Source organism: Callionymus lyra, chromosome 1 (assembly GCF_982586985.1).
Source record: "Callionymus lyra chromosome 1, fCalLyr1.hap1.1, whole genome shotgun sequence".
Classification (NCBI taxonomy): domain Eukaryota; kingdom Metazoa; phylum Chordata; class Actinopteri; order Syngnathiformes; family Callionymidae; genus Callionymus; species Callionymus lyra.
In genome coordinates this window covers 2378318-2400000 of record NC_141818.1, presented here as the reverse complement: position 1 = coordinate 2400000, position 21683 = coordinate 2378318, and the positions used below count along the sequence as shown (strand labels likewise).

At 39.0% G+C, this 21683-nt stretch overlaps 1 protein-coding gene across 4 annotated transcripts in view; it reads right to left on the bottom strand.

Annotated features, from left to right (window-relative positions):
• Positions 1–20984, bottom strand: part of nsd3 (nuclear receptor binding SET domain protein 3) — a 28322-nt gene extending 7338 nt beyond the window's left edge. Inside the window, exons 1-19 of one of the 4 annotated variants that reach the window (XM_087787933.1) lie at positions 20527–20984; positions 17041–17894; positions 15389–15637; positions 15151–15313; positions 14934–15088; positions 12481–13092; positions 10728–10890; positions 10570–10670; positions 9602–9647; positions 9386–9516; positions 9118–9243; positions 8915–9041; positions 8647–8847; positions 7223–7402; positions 5118–5264; positions 2418–2574; positions 1054–1256; positions 878–990; positions 668–814 (exon numbers count right to left, since the gene is read on the bottom strand). In XM_087787933.1, the coding sequence (XP_087644059.1) occupies positions 668–814; positions 878–990; positions 1054–1256; positions 2418–2574; positions 5118–5264; positions 7223–7402; positions 8647–8847; positions 8915–9041; positions 9118–9243; positions 9386–9516; positions 9602–9647; positions 10570–10670; positions 10728–10890; positions 12481–13092; positions 14934–15088; positions 15151–15313; positions 15389–15637; positions 17041–17850 (3831 nt within the window). In that variant the 5' untranslated portion in view covers positions 17851–17894; positions 20527–20984. Of the gene's footprint in view, positions 1–667; positions 815–877; positions 991–1053; positions 1257–2417; positions 2575–5117; positions 5265–7222; positions 7403–8646; positions 8848–8914; positions 9042–9117; positions 9244–9385; positions 9517–9601; positions 9648–10569; positions 10891–12480; positions 13093–14933; positions 15089–15150; positions 15314–15388; positions 15638–17040; positions 17895–20526 lie in introns of all 4 variants that reach the window. The other 3 variants (XM_087787925.1, XM_087787942.1, XM_087787952.1) reach the window with 3 other exon arrangements.
• Between the last annotated feature and the right edge of the window lie 699 nt (positions 20985–21683).

The window sequence follows — 21683 nt, the reverse complement described above, 5'->3', positions numbered from 1 at the left end:
TTGTTGCTGGAAGTTTAGCTACAACTCTAGACGTATATCATCGTAGATGTCAGCAGATTATTCAATGGTTCAATTTAACATTTTAAACGTTTACATTTTGTTTCGAAAAATTTTGAATCGTTTTTGTATTGAAATATTGAATTTTTGTTTGTATAATTGAATTTAAAAATGTAAATATATATATATAAAAAAACCTTTTTACACATAGAGTTTGATATTCTAATTCCAATTATTCAAAAATAAAATGTCCAAATTCTATATTTTTAAATTCAATATAAAATGTTGGTTTAATAGTGCCATCATTTTACAGTCAAACATTTGAAAATGTCATCATTGTATTTTTTTAATACATAGAGTTTGATATTTTTGAAATTCTAATCTTCCCAAAAATAAATGTAAATAAAAATGTATTCGTTTTTTATTTGTACCCTTTAAAATTCAATATAAAAACATTTTTAATTTTTTTGTTTTTTTGTTTACAGAAACAACAAACGTATGCTTAAAATCTATTAAAATTCAATGATAAAAAAATATACATTAATTGCTTAAAATAACAACATTTCAATAAAAAAAAAAGGTTTGAAATGTTAACTTGAACAGTTCAATATTCTTGTGACACTGATACTCTTGACAATACGTTCAGTAAATCTGCAGGAAGTGCACCGACCTGTGGATGACACTCGTACTGCAGCATGCGGTTCAAACACTGGGAGTCCAGGCTACAGGGATGCTCGTCCGTGGACCGACAGTTGCATCTTGGGATTTCTGACAGGTCGGCGATGTGCACCTGTACCTTCCCCACGGGTTTGTTGGCCTGAAACAACAACGACGACTCGTCAGTCAAACCCTCCCCGCGACCTTCACTCCCTCGTGTTACCTTGATGACTTTGTACGGCGGCGGCTTGCGGGAGTTGCGCTCCTGCTCCAACGCTTCCCGGCTCTCCCTCTGAGCCTTGAGCTCCTGAAACCGCCGTGCGGCTTCTTCCAGCGCTGAAGACAAAGACGACACGTTTCAGACCCTTGACCTTTCCTGCTTGACGACGTCACTCCTACCTTTCTTGAAGGTTTTGTTCATGTTGATCTGACCGGTGACGAAGTTCTTGTCGTTCTCGACGTACGGGAAGACGCGACCCTGGTTGATCCAGTAGTAGTCATGTGATCCGAAGAAGAAGACGGGGAAGTCGCCGATGTCGTGGCGAAGGCTCTGAATGTTGGACGGCACCAAGCGAGGGTTGCAGATCTCTGCCGGCCACCACCTGCCGGAGGACGAGACGCTTGAATGTTCAGCCAAATCCACATTATCAGCAGATCATTTTAATAGAATCTATTATTATTATTTAATTAAAAATATCATGTTTAATTCGTGTTCATAACTCCCTCGCACTACCCAACCTGGCAGTAACAGACATATCACGATACAGGGTCAACGATATATTGCGATATATAGTCATACTGCAGTAACAAGGATATATTTGTAGTATTGTCGAGTACTTGACTCTGGTGTTGTAATACTGTAGTAACAAGGATATATTTGTATTATTGTCCAGTACTTTACTCTGGTGTTGTAATACTGTAGTAACAAGTATATATTTATAGTATTGTCCAGTACTTGACTCTGGTGTTTGATACTGTAGTAACAAGGATATATGTGTAGTATTGTCGAGTACTTGACTCAAGTGTTTGATACTGTAGTAACAAGTATATATTTGTAGTATTGTCGAGTACTTGACTCTAGTGTTTGATACTGTAGTAACAAGGATATATGTGTAGTATTGTCGAGTACTTGACTCTGGTGTTTGATACTGTAGTAACAAGTATATATTTGTAGTATTATCCAGTACTTGACTCTGGTGTTGTAATACTGTAGTAACAAGTATATATTTGTATTATTGTCCAGTACTTGACTCTGGTGTTGTAGTATTTACAGACCGCATGACTCTTGACGAAGTCGTAACTGCTTTCATTTGTTTCTAAACCAAAATGGGTCCTTTAGCTTTAATAGAGGCTTGATCCGACTGTATCCTCTCATCCTCAGTCAGCCACAGGTTTCAAGTCACGCATTTTAATCGTATACGAGTGAGAAAGAACCACACAGAGTTTACATCTCTTTAAGTTTGACTCCTTTCTGAAGCACAGAGCTGTTAGTTCGCTGTTACAGTCAACATATCCACATGGACGCTCATCTTGAGTTTGACACGTGCTCTGGATGAAGAGTCACAATTTTCTCTCCATATTTGCACCAACACAGTCCATAAAACCACCTCATATCAATGAAATGAACAGAACCTTAAACACTACATTTATATATTATTAATATTGTATATTTAAAGAGTTTGCAGGAGAATGTTGATGAGATTATCTTTTCAAATCGGGCCGACTGGTTGGTGGAGGAGAGAGTGTAACGTTCACACACTCACCTGTAGTTGCCCAGTTTGACCCAGACTATCTGTTTGTAGTGCGGTTTCTTCCCGGCCCTGCAGTCGCTGCAGGACCACGACCCCTCGGGCATCTCCATCTCCAGACACTCCGGGTGGAAGGAAGCTGGACACGAGTCGCAGCACAGCAACTTGCCTCCTACATGTGTGTGTTTGTGTGTGTGTGTGTGTGTGTGTGTGTGTGTGTTGGTGAGCAAAGAAAGGAGGAGGGTACAATTAGGTGATGCAGAAAAACCACCTGGACAAACTCTGAATCTCATTCGCAGACATACGTGGAGTGAACAGTGGAATTCTTGGGATGAGGAAATGAGTTTTCAAAGTGATACAAATATCTAAAGGAGGTTTTGGGGGCCACTATGGGTGGGGTGTGGGGGGTCCTGGACTTGTGCTCAATAACTTCCAACACAGCACGTCTGGCAATCAGATTCAGAGCAATGTACCGAGGTCAGTGCACGGGGAACACATGCAGTAGCGCACGAGCCGGAGCAGCCAATGAATCTGAGGTACATGTATAAAGAATTAGCAAAAAAAAGAAAACATGCCCCCCCCCCCCCTAAAAAAAAAAAGGCAACCTTTACTTTCTTCATCCTGCACAGGCCAGCTTTATATGAATCTTATTTCTGTCAATTATTAAGATGCAGGATGAAGACATTGCTGTCACAAATACCAAAAAAAGTTATCAAGAAAATTCAGTTTTTAGGTCTTATTTGAAAAAAAATACTAGTTTCTTTATCTTACGACTATTGACATGTGTTATCTAATGGTTCAGGATTCACCACAAACTTTCTACGCTCTTCACCATCAAAGTATATCTTTAAAAAAAAACTAAAAATGTATTCCATCCAAGGCAGGTCAAATGCCGAGTTAAAAAAAAGAAGAAAAAAGGGGGTGGGGCTTAATTTCATTTCTGTCAGTCAAAAAACAATCAGCAGGAAGCGTCAGGAGGAGACGAGGGTGGGCGGAGCCTCCTCAGATCCAAAGCAAAGCCTGCAGTTAAACAAGCAGAGAAGCAAACAAACCACGGATCGTCCAGCGTCAGGGAAAAAGAGTTTTCGACAGCGATTATACCGTCTCGGGCAGAGACAGGAGAGAGTTTCTCTTACCTTACTTGAATTTATCGTTAGAATATAGCCTTGGGGGTTCACTAGACTCACAGTGGGCCACATGCAAAAACGGACCCTAATAAAACGTAATTGTGATTTTGAGGAAGTTTTACTCTCAGACAAGGAGGATTGAAAATGATTTTTAAAAACTATAATTTCGACTACAATTTAATGCCTTGAAATGTTGTGTTTTAACGTGATTTTGTGCCTGCCAAAGAGAAATGTTCTTATTTTGAAATGAAAATTGAAGTTTAGATTTGTTTAGAGGGCCTTTATCCATTGATGCATGGTGTTAGAAGTGGGATGGTCACTTGAGGCCCCTGGGAGCCAGCAAGACTGATGCGAACAGGGGACCACCAGAGGGATAATGGAACCCCTGTGTGAGGAACCAAAGGACTCGTGAACAGGAGCGAGCAATATTTATGGTGTTTTGCTATTAAAGACAGAATATTATTTGGCCATAGGTATATATAAATATAAATATATATATATATATAAACACACATATATATGTATATAATTAACGCACAGTTATCAGTGTGTTTTCTGTCAAGTTAGCTACTAAAAAATTGCCAACTTTAGTCAAGTTTGGTTGGTTGATTTTAGCCCAGCATGGAATCCCTTCAGGAGGCTTAAGCTACATGTAGGTAATGTTTGAGAGAATATATCCTTCCATCCTTAGGTAGGTTCAGTTTAAGACTTCCTGGTTAAGATAAAAAAAGATTTGAAAAAAAATCAGCTGATATCTTCAACTTCAACCATTGTCCGTCAAAAGCAGACTTATCAATTTGTTTCATATAAGTTTAGGATTCAACAAGGATCTTTTACCTTTGCGATTCTTTTAGCACTATTTAAAGATTAAAATATACTTTTGTTGTATTATTTAGTGTTTATTGGAGCCTAATGACAGAACAAGACTATACAACTTAAGTCCAAATCCAGCCATTCAGCCATAAATCATGAATGTTTTGTCAAAAAAGTGATAAAGCCGATATTTTACGTCGGTTTTCGGCAAAGGCCTCTTACTAACGGTGAGCCGAGGAGCTCCTCTTTAGCAACATGGTCCTCTTAAAGCGACATAAAGTTCTCACAGAAAATAGAAACTGCAAATGGATCGAAAAGTACCTAAACCAAGCAAATGTTCAAGGTTTTGACTTGTGTGTCACGATATATGGGCCATTGTGTAACTATTTTTTATATGGGTTTGCCTAACATTCAAACAGGAAACATGTAGAGGTGTTGACCGAAATTTCTGTTGGATTGAACCGTTTTAGAATCCTACAATTTTTCCCCCGATGTCTTGAGAAACAGATCCGGCTCAAGCGCGGCAACATGGACAGGGGTGGCTGGGAAACGTTGTTGCATGCGGCCCACAGCTCGTGTTAATGTGTTAGGGATTAAAGGGGTTGTCGCCGCCGTGCATTCAAATTAACTGTGGACTGGACCAGTTAATGAATGTAGCGCCTCCAGGCTTTGAAATGAAAAGTTGCATACGACAGGGAAACTAAAAAGGGAGCAGGCATTAAGACAAACACAGACCAGTGGGACAAAAGGAGAAAGAGAAAAACTGTTCAGTTACCTTTCCCAACATTCTTTTTGGTAGCTGACGAAGGAGAGGGAATCATAGGTAATTTCAACTCAGCACGATTTGACTCAGTCAGAAGGTAGTGGGACTTATAGGCATATGAACTTAATATGGTGTCAGTAAGGTCTTGCACTAACAGCCCTACACAAGACACACAGGAAGAGACGGGGGTGAGCCGCAGTCAAACTCCAGATGACCCAAATATTCACAGCAGAGAAAGAACACGCTCGCACACAAACACTCACGCCGTTATAAAAACACAAGAGAGAAAACAGGTAGAGCAATGTTTGAGCCCCGAAACAAAGAGGCCAAACAGTGCACTCGACTTAGAGTCGGACATGACGGGTGGATCGGGAGTCAATAGATGAGTTCTGACTTGAACCGAGCAGGACAAGGGATCAGATCCAATGGAGGGCGACGGGTTGGTTTAGAGCCGTGGTCACCAGGAGACTCGCACAATAACCTTCAACGAATATCGTTAACTAACCTTTCAGCACCGTGACTTTAACTAGTTGTCTAATTTCTCTTATTCTGTACTTAATCGCATGCAGTTGATACGAAACTCAGCAGCGAGAATTCTGAGCCGCTCTAGTAGAAGAACTCACATTTCTCCGATCCTTAAAACTCTTCACTGGCTGCCAGTTTCTTTCAGGATCAACTTTAAAATTCTGGTTCTTACTTTCAGATCTATTCATGGTCAAACCTTCCATCAGTGATCTGATCCAGACTTACACCCCAGCTCGGGCTCTGAGGTCTGTGGACCAGAATCTACTGATGGTTCCTCGCACACGGTTCAGGACCAGAGGAGAGAAATCCTTCCAGACTGTTGCTCCTAAGCTTTGGAACCATCTCTGTGTTTGATGATCTACTGACTCCTTCAAGAAACATCTTAAGACGTTTCTATTTGTTCAGGCTTTTCCTTGATTTTCTGGAACTCCTGTTGTGTTATCAGTTTTATCTTGACCTTTAAAGTATATACTTTATTGAATATTGTTTTGATTGTTTAAGCGCTTTGTGACCCTGGTCTGGAAAAGCTCTTTATAAATACAAATTACTTACTTACTTAATGTCCTCAATAACTTTCAATGTCTAGTTGAAGCGAAATCTATTTTTTTTTTTATTAAAATTCTGTGTTCTCGCACACATTTTTTTTTTCAAGATAACAATTAATGCAGATGATTTTCTTTAAATGGTTCATTTTACAGTATCACACCAAATATAATGTAACTTGTACGTCAACTAGAAAATTATCATCGTTATTTGTAAAAAATATAAACCTATTAAACGACATCCAGGTACATGATATTGATACAAGTTCCTCATCAACACGTTGTTTTACTTGAGAGTTTCTGCTTGTCTTTTATTCTCTGATCGAAACTGTGCACGTGGTGTGGCAGTGAAATGGGTCCCTGCTGAAACACGTTCCCACAGTCACTTGAGGTGTATGTGGTATCAACTAGTAACAGCGGTATTTGAAATATTCATCTCAAAAATGAAGCTTCATAACATCAAGTAATTTCATTTCAACATTTATTCAACACTCCCTAAATCTCGATTACCCATAATGCATGTTGACATAAAAAATGTAATTTGTTGTGAGCAAATGGATGTTTGCACATGGGAACTAAGGGACTTATTTTGTGTTTCTCAGTCTCAGATATATTTCTTGTTTTTATTAGAGCAGAGGCTTAAACTTAAAAAAATATTTACCAATTGAGGTCTCAGGCCAAATAAAATGTAAACGTATTTAACCACACAATAGATAACAGGAAGTATGAGTCTGATCCTTCCTTTATTAAACCTCTAAATTCCTTTTACTCATCATCAGTTTTTAATCATACCTTAAGTCTCTATATTATTGTCAAGATCCATCATCTCTGTCCCTTATCTTATCTTAAACACTGCCATATTTATAAGTCTGGCACTCTGGTGTCTCACAGCGACGTGTTCTCTGGCGACCACTGCTTTAACCCCCCGGTGTTGCCGCCTCATGAAATCGACATTCACCAGATTAACGTCCCGTCGTGCAGGTCAGAGCGATACGTTGGAGGATGGAGGGTCTGGGAGCGGTGGGTGAGAGGAAAGTGGGCGGGGCTTACCTCGGGCACACAGGAAGCACCAGCCCACGTTGACGGGGGAGGTGAGGAGGCCGTTCTTCTTGGTGCTGCCGTGGTTGCTGCAGATCATGATGTGGTGCGTGAGGACCATGCTGCCCGCCGCCACGCAGCCGTCGCCCGTGTGATACGCCACCGGGCAGCGGATGCAGCGCGTGATCCGCCCTGGTGGTCAGAAGTGGTGAATGACACCGGAGTTAAGTTTTCACTAAAACTTTATTGAAAATAATTCGACTCTAGTGGTTGAAGCTATTCTAGTTTAACTCGTTGAACCTGCACACAGATTATTTAAGTGCAACATATTTAGAATTCTTTCAGAATATTTGAAGTGTGATGCTTCGTATCAGACCATCAGTCTTACTTGACGAGCCTCGTAGTAGCTTTCTAACAATTTCATTTATTTTGATTCATTTAAACATTTAAAAACACTAAGATGAACATGAACACAACGTTTCATGATTAGTTTGAGGCCCCTTTTTACTTTTGAGCTTTTTTTTTGAGTATTTATTGTTCCTCCAAATTATATGGTAGTCATTTAAAATAATATTTCAAAGAAACGTTGTTTTTTTTTATCATATTAATATACATACCTTTTTTATTTAGCTTTATTAGCTTTTTTTAGAACTTTGTTCTTTCTTACAGTGGCTTGAGTTCCATTAGAATATTGTATGTTTATATTTAACAACTAAAATGTTACCATTTGAAATGTTTTTTAATTTTAAATTTTGTTGAAAAAACAAACATTTTCAAGCACTGAATTTAATTAAATCATTTCTATATTAAAAGACGCAACTATTATTTTTAATAATTGAATTCAGAAATTAGTATTTTCAAATGTTGAACATGTTTTTTTTAACAACGGTTCATTCATAATAGATATTATTAAAAAATTAAATCATTATTTTACACATAAAGCTTGGAATCATTATTCAAAAATACATTTTAATATGTGTAGCCTTTTACATTCAATATAGAAATATTGTTGCTATCAGATCAAGTAGCTCTGTATTTTTTTCATGTTGTAGTTTCTGAATTCAAATCAAAATCTATGTATAAAAAAAATGAATTCACTTTTAAATTTTCAATTCTTTAAATTAAAATAAACAAATTTAACCTTTCAATATAACAGTGTTGAGCTAGATTATTCCAAAAAATAATTAAATGTTTAAAAAGATTCAACATTTGAAATTTAAAATTCAACCATCCAATAATCTGATGGCACTGATATACTTATATAAACATTCATTTAGATAGTAGTTCAACTCATTCAACCCCATATTAAAATATCATACATTTGCAGATTAAGTTGGAGAAATTATTTCAGAATATTTAAAAGGACCTTGAATTAATCAGATGCTTTCGGCAACAACTATACTCAAGTATTGGTCAACAAGTAACTTCTGTGTTACCTTTACTGGCTCGCTGCAGGTCTTTCTCCAGGCAGCAGGTGGCGCAGCTGTGTTGGGGGCAGCAAAACCCTCCCCCGGTGCAGACGGTGGCACCCGGGAGTTTGCGGACACAATCCTCGTGGTAGTAACAACCGCAGCCCGACACGGAGCAGCGCGTGACCTCGCGACCCGCCGACTTACAGCTGAAGCACTGGTGAGAGCCTGGAAACGACACGACAACAAAGAGTCAAACAAACTCATGCGTGGAAAATGACAAACATCCGCTCACCGTCTCTACACTCCAGACAAGTGAACCTTCCGTCCGTGAGAGTCGTCAGCCCGAGACAGTCCAGGTGGAACTGTCTGTTGCAGTCGCCCTCGCACACCACCAGACCTTCGCCGTACGCCTCACAGATCTTGAAAATCACACGATCAGAAATGACATGTCGGTTAAAAAGTGTTAATCCAAATGAATGAGATGTTGAATCTCACCTGGCAGACGGTGTCTCTCTTTCCGCTGCTGCTGTCCTGACGAGACAGACCCGAGTCCACCGACTGAGTATCAGAGGCGTCTGCGTCGGCAGCCGCAGGACTATCCAGACTCTTCCCAAATAATCCCTGCGGAGAAACAGATCCGTCACCAAACACTGACCGACATTTTATCCTATTTGTATAGAATATTTAATGTTAATCTGTATTCAACAACAATGGCGGTGAAGAAAAGAAGCCACGTATGGAGCTACGATCTTTAAACACGTACCTGGGGATCGTTGAGGCCCCTGGAGTCCGAGTCAGACGTGTCTCTGTACTGAGAAGAAGCCATTTCCACATCCGTCGAGGCTCGGCTGCGTTTCTTCAAGGGCTTACATGCGTCTGAGATCTCACTGGCTCCTGAGAGGAGGACACCAGGGAAGTTATACTTCCATTTAAGAGAATGTTTGAGTTGAGAATACGACTTGAAACTGGGAGTATTTACCTTTCTGAGAGCCGGTCTTGAGGGTGGTCTCGGGAGCCATTTCAGCCTGGATTCAAGGTTAAACAGAGTCAGAGAAAGAATATAAAATAAACCTCTTTCTTCTATTTTCTATCTTCTATCTAAATACTTCAGAGGAAATTGGAAGAACAGAAACTAGCAAAGAAATGGTAAAAAGTGCAATAATGGAAGTAAATCAGTTCCATCAGAATATTTAATGGTTTAATTTAATATTTCAAATGTTCGAATGTTGTTCAAACCTGAAATTGTTGTACATTTGCAAGCATTAAATGATTTTATTTTAATAATTAAATTAAATAATATTTATATTAACAGTTAGATTTTCTTTTCAAATAATTACATTTAATTTTTTTAATTTTTATAAGTTGAATTTGATATTCTTATTCCAATTATTTGAAAATGGTATTTTAAATTCAATATTTTTTTAATTCGAAGCCTATTATAAATGATATTATAATAGAGTCACCAGACATTACCAATAGAGTACCGAGCAACTTGATCAAACTTTCAGCCAATCATGCGTGGCATAGACGATCATGTGACTGTTTTATACATTATATTTGTAATTTCAATATCAAACTCAAGGTCAAAATAAATAAAATATATAGAAAATATATAGAAAATAGTTGACTTTTTAATTTAATTATTTTTATCAAAAATCGAATCAACCCTTTAATATACAATTATTGTATTTAATTATTCAAAAATAAATAATTCATCACTCAAATAAAATGACAATATTTCAATGAAAATTCAATTCAACCATTCAATAATCTGAATATACTTACATAATACAAACCTAACTACAGTATAGCTATAGCTTAATATATTTAAAATGCAATTTGTTTGTTTTAATGTTTATATTTTTGAGTTTCTACAGATTTAAGCACAGTTTACAAGCATTTTTTTGTTGTTTTTTTTTAACCTCGCTCAAGTGAAATGAACTTTACCTGCTCTTTCTTGGTTTTCTTCTTGGGGACCGGGTCAGAACCTCTCTCTGACTCGGACCTGCTCCTCACGGAGCGTCGCTGCAGCTTTCTCTCCTGAGAGCCTGCATCAACACAAGGTTGAGTTTGGTTTTGAACGTCGGATTGTGCGTCCGACGAACCGTGTGGACTGCTGTTGGGAGACCCCGGGGAGGACATGGGCTGCGCCCCTCCGTCCTCACTCCTTTGACTCGCTGGAGACTCTCGTCTCTCCTCCATCTCTTCGTCCCCGTCGTCTCCGTCCTCCTCCACCTCTGGACTGGGCTCAGGCTTCGCCGTGCTGTCCTGCTCACAACGACAAGGACTCGTTCATAAGACTCACTCATAAGAAGTGTATGTTGGCAAGAATCTAGCGATGCGATAAATATCACGATACAATATATTGTGATAGTGTAGTAACAAGTATATATGTGTACTTTTGTCCAGTACTTGACTCTGGTGTTGTAGTATTTACAGACCACATGACTCTTGATGAAGTCGTAACTGCTTTCATTTGTTTTCAAACCAAAATATGTCCAAACATCAGCTTTAAGAGCTGCTGGAGTCACTGTATCCTCTTGTCCTCAGTCATCCTCTGGATTTCAATGTACAGAGGACGTAATGACTGCTGCCATCTAGCTGCCGGAAGTTATATTGCAACACGAAAATGAACGCTGGGTATATTTGCATGTTAATGTCAATTTGAAATCTTATTAGTTTATAATTCACACGTTTTATAAACCAAGAAAAATAAACCATTAAATAACTATTCTATATACAATTATTTAAATAGAAAAGAAAATATATTCAAGTCTTGTTGAATACGAGTACACTTAATTATTGCGATGTCTCGCCATATCAATATTTTCACACACCCTTATAAGATGTATAGTGAAACTGTAGTAACAAGGATATATGTGTAGTATTGTCGAGTACTTGACTCTGGTATTGTGATACTGTAGTAACAAGGATATATGTGTAGTATTGTCCAGTACTTGACTCTGGTGTTGTGATACTGTAGTAACAAGTATATATGTGTAGTATTGTCCAGTACTTGACTCTGGTGTTGTGATACTGTAGTAACAAGTATATATGTGTAGTATTGTCCAGTACTTGACTCTGGTGTTGTGATACTGTAGTAACAAGTATATATGTGTAGTATTGTCCAGTACTTGACTCTGGTGTTGTGATACTGTAGTAACAAGGATATATGTGTAGTATTGTCCAGTACTTGACTCTGGTATTGTGATAGTGTAGTAACAAGGATTTATGTGTAGTATTGTCCAGTACTTGACTCTGGTGTTGTGATACTGTAGTAAGTAAGTAAGTAAGTAAGTAATATATATTTATATAGCGCTTTTCGAGACCAGGGTCACAAAGAGCTTTAACAATAAAAACAATACTCAAAACAGTACATACTTCAAAGATCAAGACAACACCGAGACTCTGGTGTTGTGATAGTGTAGTAACAAGGATATATGTGTAGTATTGTCTAGTACTTGACTCTGGTGCAGAATCTACAGACCACATGACTCTTGACAAAGTCGTAACTTCTTTCATTTGTTTTGAAAATATGTACAAACATCAGCTTTAAAAGCTGCTGGAGTCCCTGTATCCTCTCGTCCTCAGTCATCATCGGGATACGACGTGATTTAATTGTTCCTTTAGCTGCGGAGGACGTAACGACTGCTGCCATCTAGCGGCCGCAGTTATATTGCAACGCAAAAATGAACACTGTTCTATACATACTATATTGAAATAATAAACCATAACAAATAAAATGTGCCATTAAAGTTAAGAATAGTTGTCTTGAATATCAACACGAATCATGAAAATCTGTTGGTTTCATTTCACACCTCCACTCACACGAACCCTCAACCTTTCATCTGCACTCACCTCGGGGGAGCAGTACCCCAGGTCGGGCTGCCGCGTCTCCTTTTCCACCCTCTCCTCTTCTGTCCTCTCCGGGGGAGACGCTTTCTTCTGCAGCAGCGGCCAATCACACTTGGTGATCTCCACATTCAGCCTCTTCATTGTGATGGAAAGAGGCAGAAGCTTCCTGGCGGCGGCGGTTTTCCAGGCCCTGACAGGTGGCGGCGAGTCGGGTCGAGGCTCGGCTTCCTCTTTGTGCTCCGGGGAGCTGGTCTCGCTCTCGTCCCCCTTCGGGCTCCCCTCCTCGTTGGCGTGAGCGTTGGCGTTGTCCTCGCTGTTTGAAATACTACACTGTCGACGCGGGAGCTGCCTCCGCGGCGGCGGCGGCTCCCGGTCCGGGGAGGACCTGGGCCCGCCGTCCTCCTTCTTGCTGGTGGACCCGCTGCAGCGCCGGCTTCGCTTCTCGGGCCGGACGGCGATCCTCTTGGCGGACGGGGGGTCGTTGGGGGCCGGGTCCACGTAGATGAAGGTGTAGGCGTCGATCCGCTCCTGCCGCGTCATCAGGAAGGCGTCCTCGGCGTGCCCGACGCCCACTTCCCACTGAGAGCGCTCCCTTTGAGGGATCGGTTTTAGAAGCTGGGGATGAGAGGAGACGTGAGGACGCGACTAAAACAAGAAAATGATCCGAAAATCAAACAAAACATTTGTCATTTGAACCCTTTATTTACGAGGTTGTCGCCATCAAACATTCACTCGGTCACCATAGAAGGCTCTAGGACCACCTAAACACAGAGCAGATTCACCTGCACCAGCGTCCAGCTTTTAACCCTTGTGTTATCTCAGGGTCAAGGAGACCCGAAGGCCCGAAAATAAAGGTGTTTGTGTCAAGGTCAACGACCTCCCTGGCTTCCATAAATACATACGCAGTGGTGGAGGTCGTTCATCTTAACCCAGAGACAACACAAGGGATACCACAAACACATTTTTTTAATTGGGCCTTCGGGTCACCTTGACCCTGAGCTGAACTCAAGGGTTAATAGAACAAAAGGTAATATTTTCTAGTCCTGTCATAGTTTAGTTTATTTACCTCTACAAGCCATGGAAGCGATCCAAACAACTATCTTTCTCTGTGGCTCAAAATAAACTTGTCAATGGATGTAAAATGTTTCCTGATGCATCGTCCACATTCCTCCTGTCCTTCATACTCTAGTTAGTGGAATAACAAACGCATCAGATGTCAGAGAAGTATTCAGGTTCTTCCTTCACATCTGGGTTGGCGTCAGGTGTGTGTCGTGGCCAAGAGTCAACATGTGACAGTAGTATCGTTCGCACAACACCAGCCTGGCGAAGGTGTAAAACACCAACAACTGGCGGCAGAGTTCTCCCAGGGTTCAGAAGCGAGGTTGAAAGGAGAGACTCAAACCTTTGTGAATCCATCTCTGCACTGCTCCGGGTCACAGTTTAATAAGGTCTGTGGTGGAGCATCAACCACACAAAGCGCTGATTTCATTCGTAAATAACGAGAATCTTCTTGGACTTTTGGAAGCTTATGTTAAATTGACTTTATTGTTCTTTTAATCGCCTCCACCGATGAAGAAATCTGAGCTCATTGTTTCAACTATAGCTAGAATTTGTTCTGCCATGACAAGGAAATAGAAATTATTTTAGTTATGTTTGTTTATTATTATTACTGTAAAAATAATTATTCTTATTCACATGTTGCTCCAAACTCTGATCTGTCTGCAGGTTTTTCACAACTTAAGTGCTTTAAAATTGATACAAAAGACAAAGTTATAAAGTAAAAAACAAGGGTTGGAAACCATTTAGGAGCTTTTATAAAAGAATATCAGTGTCATCAGAATTAGATTGAGTTAGATTGACTTTATTAATCCCTCTGGAGATCATTAAATGGTTTAACTTAACATTTCAAATGTTGAATCTTTATTAAAATGTTGTTTATTCTAAGCTTTTTTATTTATTTTAAAACATTTCTATATTTAAAATTTAAACTTGTTTTTATTTAATAATTTAATTAATTAATTTTTATATTGAAAGGGAAAACCTTTGAGTAATTTAATATAAAAAGTGTGTGTTTTTTTTTTAATAATGTGTTTTTTACATTAAGTTTAATATTTCCATTTCAATTATTTAAAAACATTAAATGCAATATTCTTTTCATGTATAGCCCTTTAAATTCAATATAAAAATGTTGGTACAATAGTACCATCATGATTGGCGGATTATATTGAATATAAAAAGGATAAGAATTTAATTTAAATTTAATTTAGAATGTTTTAATTGTGTTTTAATTTTAATCATCGGAATAAGAATATCCATCTGTATGTAAAACAAATAATTTTTCAATCAAACATTATGGACACTAGGGAGTTTATTCAGAAGGATGTACTAGCCTAATATTACTATGTTTGCTCGACTAGAAGAGAGGAATTGTGATTTTCCAAAGGATGACTTCAAACCTTCTGTTTCTCCACAGGGTTGGAAGCTTTCCGAAGCGTCTCTGCCTGCAGGTCGTCAAACTGCTGCTTCCCCTGATACACGACGATCCTCTTCTCGTGGATCCAGGCTCGCTCCGCGATGCTTCCGAAGAACTGGACGTGATACTCCCGGTGACCTGGAACCCAGAACACACTGTAAGTCGAACCCCTCCTTCGGAGCGGCTGCAGGACATCTCACCTCTGGTGTTGATCCGAGTGTGGACCTTCATCTGCGGGTCAGACGAGACCATGCAGGGCCACCACGGGTAGGTGCCCACTTTGGACCACACCAGGTCTCCGATCACAAACTCCTTACAGAAGCCGGTCTCTTGGATCACCGAAGGATGATGGACTTTAGGAACCTGAGGGAGAAAAGAAGCTCAAATGTGATCAACGGACAAAGTGTTTGAATAAAACTTTAGGTGAAAAATACTCGCCTTTGGTATCTTTGGCTCAGTTTTGATGACGGTCTTCGGAGTTCTTTCCGTTTGAGCAGCAGGAACTTCTTTAATCTGCGGCTGGACGTGGGTTTCTTCCGTCTGGCCCGCGGTACACGCTTGAGTCTGGACCTGTTGCAGGTTCTGATCCTGGACCTGCAGCAGCAGCCGGGCGCTCTTTTTCCTCTTCTCCTTCTTCCGCTCGTGTCTACGCTGAATCTGCGTGGCCTCGTTCTTCCTGGACTCCTTCTGGAGATCAAGTAGAAAAACAAAATAAGAAAACTTGAGTTAAAACGACGTCTCTTTCCTAGAATTTGGCAGCTTTGAAAAGATGTTGAAAATGAGATCATGAGTAAAAGACAATAAAGGTTTTATAAGATAGACTTGAGAGTTATAATGAGACACTTTCATGAATGTTTTATACCAACGTTCAGTAAATAACTATTACATTCACTCAAGTTTCTGGGATTTAATAGTTTTTGCTTCAGTCTTACAAACAATAAAGATGAAATGTTAAGACTCCACATACTTTACTTTACCATAGCATCTACTTTTACTACCATCTATTTAAAATAAGCAAAGACGGTTAGAAGAAAACATTTTTATTTTATTTTATTTTATTCTATTTTATTTTGTTAATAGTGTTAAATTTCTAATTTTGTAAATAATTTGTATATTTTTAAGATCGTTTTTATTTTATTTTGTATATATATATATTTTTTCAACTGTGCTGTTGTAAAAGTGTGTTTCCCCTCTGGGGATGAATAAAGATTTTCTATTCTATTCTATTCAAATTTTGCCTCAATTTACAGTAAAAAATGATCCACTTTTTTATCCTTCACTTCTTCACTTCTCCTCCCTTTTAAAAACACATTTTTAAAGACTTATTTTGTGCTGTTTTAATGTATTGTCATTTTTAAAATCAATCATGTTTGTTTTATATCTGTATTTATGATACTAAATTTACAAATATAATTTTTTATCATAAGATAAGAAACACCTTTATTTTGGTCCCAGATGTGGGTACATTTGAACAGCAGCACTGAATTATTATTATTATTACAAATTTGTATTTTACTGGAAAAAACATCTCCAGAATAACTAAAGAAATCAAATCATAAGAAATATATATACACTACAACAATAAACAGTAAGTATGGACAGTAAAATTTCATGAATTTGATATTATTATTTGTGAAATACATCAAAACTCTTTCCACCTCTTTATATAATTAAAATAAGATAAAGTTTTCTTTTTCAGTCCTCTTTTATTTTTTTTATCTTTAGATATTACTTTAATAAAAAAAGATTGTGTATAATGAGACGAAGTAAATGTCTCTACCTGAAAACAAAATACATTCAAAACATTAAATCTAAAATCTTGATCAATTTCTTTGCCTTCCTCAAGAATTACAGGTTATTTAAACAACAATTGCCAGAATTTCTGGCCTTCGAATGGATGTCAAATTTCCTGTTTGAAAACGCTATAGTTATTACTCCACCTCTGCTGTTATTACCATTTAAGATTGACTTCTGAGCGTAAATATTTTCTTAAACTTCTGAAACAAACGCTTTGCCTCGTGACTTCCTCGCTTGTTCCTGTTTCATAGCTTCATCATTCAATGGTTTTGAACCCCGTGTTCCAGACACACCTGAAGCTCCTGCAGCAGGTCTCCACACAGCGCAGACTCAAACAGCTCCTTCCCGTTCTGGTACGTCTTGATGATCTTCAGCTTGATCTCCGGAGAGCTGGTCTTCTTCAGGACGCCGCTGGCGTGGGTGGACAGGACGTTGGAAGGGTGCGAGGAAGGAGTGCTGTCCACCAGGGAGGGCGGCGGGCTGGACGAGGGCAGGTGCAGAGGCGGAGGCGGGGGCAGCGTGTGGGTCATGATGTGGGGCGTCTGCGAGAGGTGGTGCTGTGTGGGCAGGGGCAGCGGCGGGGGGCTCTGTTGGTGCGTATGGATGTGAGGCTGGCTGGTGTGGAAGTGGTGGGCGTGATGATGGGGGTGATGATGATGGTGATGGGAGTGCAGGAGATGGGGGTGGTGCGTCGGCAGCGGGGGCGATATGGGGGACAGGGGTCTCTCCTGGAGACCCGGGCCTCTCAGGACCGTGCCCTCCACCGGCATGAGGCCGTGGTCGCCGTAAGTGCGGATCGCCCCGAAGCCGTTGGCCGAGCCGTTGGGAAACTGAGAGTACAGAGAGAACTTGGCCTGTGGCTCGTACATGCCCAGGCCCGGGGGGTACCCGTTGGACACGTGAGGCATGTCCTCCGACGCTGAGGGCGGGTAGGAAAACTCTGCATCCAAGGCAGCATCGTAGGAGGGACCACCATCCTCACCCGGGTCGCTGCCGGTGTCACAGGTGCCTTCCTGTCTGATGTTGGCCGAGTCAATGAGCTGAGGGGGTTGCTGAATTGTATTTCCCATGATCCCTTGCATGAAAGAGAAGGAGAAATCCATTGTTGTGCTCCTGCATCCTTAACTGTCTTTTTCTTTGACTGGACCTGCAGGAGAAACAGGATGTTATTGAGTAAGAAGAGGCGAGATGAGCCAAAAAAAAGTTGCTCCGAGACAACTTGAGGAGGAAATTATGTAGAATCCCAGATGTGGCGTTCAAGAACAAGATATGTAACTAGGCTGGAACTACTTTTGTACTACATGTTTCTTTCTGTTACAGTTTATATACATTTCAATTAGGGGAGGTTTTTCTTTAATATTGTATTTTGTTTTGTGTGCAACAAAATCAGAATTCATTGCAGAGATAACTCTACAGTTCACATGACAATAAACCTCTTTTATCTTTTAAATTATGCAAAACTGGATGTACAAGTATGCACACATAAAACATGTTTCGCTTTATTATTAGTATTAGAAAAATGAAATAAACGTTTTTCTTTAACACATGGACTTCTGCAAAGTTTACTAAAAGTTGTTTAACCAAAAACTATATATCGAGACATGCTTTTAAAAGTATTTAATTTAATAAAAACAATAAATCATGTAATTAAAGCAGATTAAATGTCTTTTTCATTGTCGATTCAAAATGTTATGCTTTCAAGGGAAACATTTGTTTGTAAAACCAGGTGTATGCACAAGTTACTAATGTTTTACCAAATGAAAGTTCATTAAATAACAAAACCTTTTTTTTTCTCACTAAAATCTGCTTATAGATATATAAATAGAAAAACAAAAACTTCAGCTGTGTTAACAGTGAACTAACACACTTTAAAAAAAAATAAAACTGAATGTCTCAAGTATGCAAAGGTAACAAATGTTTCACCACTGATTCTCTTCTTTATAAAAAAAAAAAATTGCTCGGATACATCATTTATCAAACAGAGAAAAATATTTTTTATTTAATTAATGTATGACAAAAAATAAAATAAAAAACGTATTCAAGCATAAATCTCTGCTGAGTTTAGTAAAGTAGTTTGACGAAAAACTCATCCTATGTCTTTGTTAAGGGTGAAATGATAGACATTTTTTGAAGAGTATTCGATAAAGACACTGTAAATTATTTGCAATGAAATCAGATTCAATTTCAAAATCAGATGTTTCAAGTATGCATAAGTAATAACAAATGTTTTGCCACTTTTTCCCTTTTTTATGAAAATAAATCATTCAGGAACATCATTGATTAAACAAAACATGTTTGTTTTTTATCTTGTGAATGTATGACCAAAAACAATAAATATGTATTGCATTAATACATGAACTTCTGCTGACTATTAAAGTAGTTTCACCCAAACTGTGCTAAACTGTGAACTAATACACATTTTTCAAAGTCAATATTTTTAAAATTTCTCTTTTATTGCAGATATTATTCATTTACTTTATGCTTTCAAGAGAAACATTTTAAATAAAACTTGATGATTTAAGGATGCACAAGTATTTTTCTTTGTCTGTTTTGATGAAATATTTAAGAGAACAACATTAATAAAACAAGCATTAACAACTTAACAGAGAAATTCTTTTCATTTGGTAAAGGTTTGACAGAAAATAAAAGGGGGAAAACTTCTGCTGAGTTTAGTAAATTAGTTTGATATGAACTATAAATACCCAGCTGTGTCAACAGTGAACTGATACTCCAAGAGTAAGTAAGTAAGTAATTTTTATTTGTGTAGCGCTTTTCCAGACCAGGGTCACAAGGCGCTTAAACAATCAAAACAATATTCAATAAAGTATATACTTTAAAGGTCAAGATAAAACTGATAACACAACAGGAGTTCCAGAAAATCAAGGAAAAGCCTGAACAAATAAAAACCTTAATACAAACTTAAATAATTCTCATTTTTAAGATTGCATTTGTCAACATCATCTTTGCAAAACCTCTGGAGGAGCTGATGTCTTGAACAAAACAAAGAATCTGCACAGATATCTGCATAAATAAAAATGAAATATTAGTGCAAATGATTTGAAGTATTGAAATAAAACAATCTTCTTTTCACTGTCAAGTCAAACTGGTCGCATCCTTGACCAGCAGAGGTGAGTGAGGTGATGTAAACATCCCCCCAAAAAAGGTGTCAACCTATGGTCAAAAGCCACGTAAACTAATAAAAGATATGAATCAAAGTCCACAGATGAGGTGTGCAGAATAAAAAGCACACGAATGTAGGACTTGATGTGTGTTGTTTTTGTTTTCAAAAGACTGCGCTGAGACGAGATGTACTGCTGGGTGATCCTGTAGCATTCTGCGATGTTAGCTCGGATGCTAATGTGGCATCAAAGAGGTGAAGTTATAACGATGAGCACCGGCGGAAAAACACCCCGAAAAACGAAACGCCCACACCGGGCGTGTATATAGTGGATATGATGTTATTATTTTGTTGAAGTAGGCGAGCTGGACCACACATGGATTGAGATGAAAAGGGGGGAAGCTAACGTCGGCTAGGCTAACAGTACGCTGCCAATATGGCTGCCTTTGCCCCTTTAAATCAAATTGTCTGGCGTGACCAAAACAACCATCGGGAGCGATTGTTTAGTGAGAATGTTTGGGGGGGGAGGTTGGAAAAATGGACGTGTGAGGAGAAAACGGGACGAGATGAGGGGGTCTCACGACGAGGATCGAGTGCAAACACGCCAGAGAGAGGAGCTCACATTTTCACTACAAATGCAGGCGAATAAAGATGCCAATACCTTCAGCGTGTCCCATTCTAAACACATACACCAGCCAGCAGCGACTCCTCGTTTAATCTATGTGCGGGGAAAATAAAAAAAAATAAAAAATATTCCTGTTATATTGATAAAGCGCAGGCCTTTCGTTTTTTAACGCGATTCTCTGCTCGGAGGAGGAGGGGGATGTTACGCTATCTGCTCGCTGCCCAATCCAGAAGCCAGGCGCTTCTTCAGGGGATTTTAGTGACACACAAATATGTTCGATTCGCGCCCCTCCTGTGTGCGATCGTCTGGATTTAGCTCAACAACAAAAAAAAAAGCTCCTATTATTAGCCCCTGGATCTGGTCCTGGTCTGGTCCAGATTACACCGGCTTCACACCGGAGGATGGACCGCAGCACACCGGGATGTGTAGTTTGGTGTTGAGCACCAGAAGAAAAAAAAAAAAGAAAGACTGAGGTTCTGCTCATCAAATCTTCACAAAAAAACCGTTTATTTTTTGAAGTACCAGGGAATACAGTTGGACAGACAACATGTGTTTATTTTCCACAATTTTAGCCATAAGCCTTCAAATATATGTATATCTGCAGTGGTTCTACTCAACCCAACATCCCTCTTTTTTCAAAGATTTCTAATTCATATTTTAAAAAGTATTTGCGTTACAAAGTGTGATGCTTTTATTGACTTGCTGCAAGTAAGTAAGTAAGTCATTTTTATTTGTATAGCGCTTTTCCAGACCAGGGTCACAAAGCGCTTAAACAATCAAAACAATATTCAATAAAGTATATATTTTAAAGGTCAAGATAAAACTGATAACACAACAGGAGTTCCAGAAAATCAAAGAAAAGCCTGAACAAATAAAAACGTCTTAAGATGTTTCTTAAAGGAGTCAGTTGACTCCATCAAGCGCAAAGAGAGAGAGAAGATGGTTCCAAAGCTTCGGAGCAACAGTCTGGAAGGATTTCTCTCCTCTGGTCCTGAAACCTGTGCGAGGAACCATCAGTAGATTCTGATCCACAGACCTCAGAGCCCGAGCTGGGATGTAAATCTGGATCAGATCACTGATGGAAGGTCTGACCATGAATAGATCTGAAAGTAAGAACCAGAATTTTAAAGTTGATCCTGAAAGAAACTGGAAGCCAGTGAAGAGCTTTAAGGATCGGAGAAATGTGAGTTCTT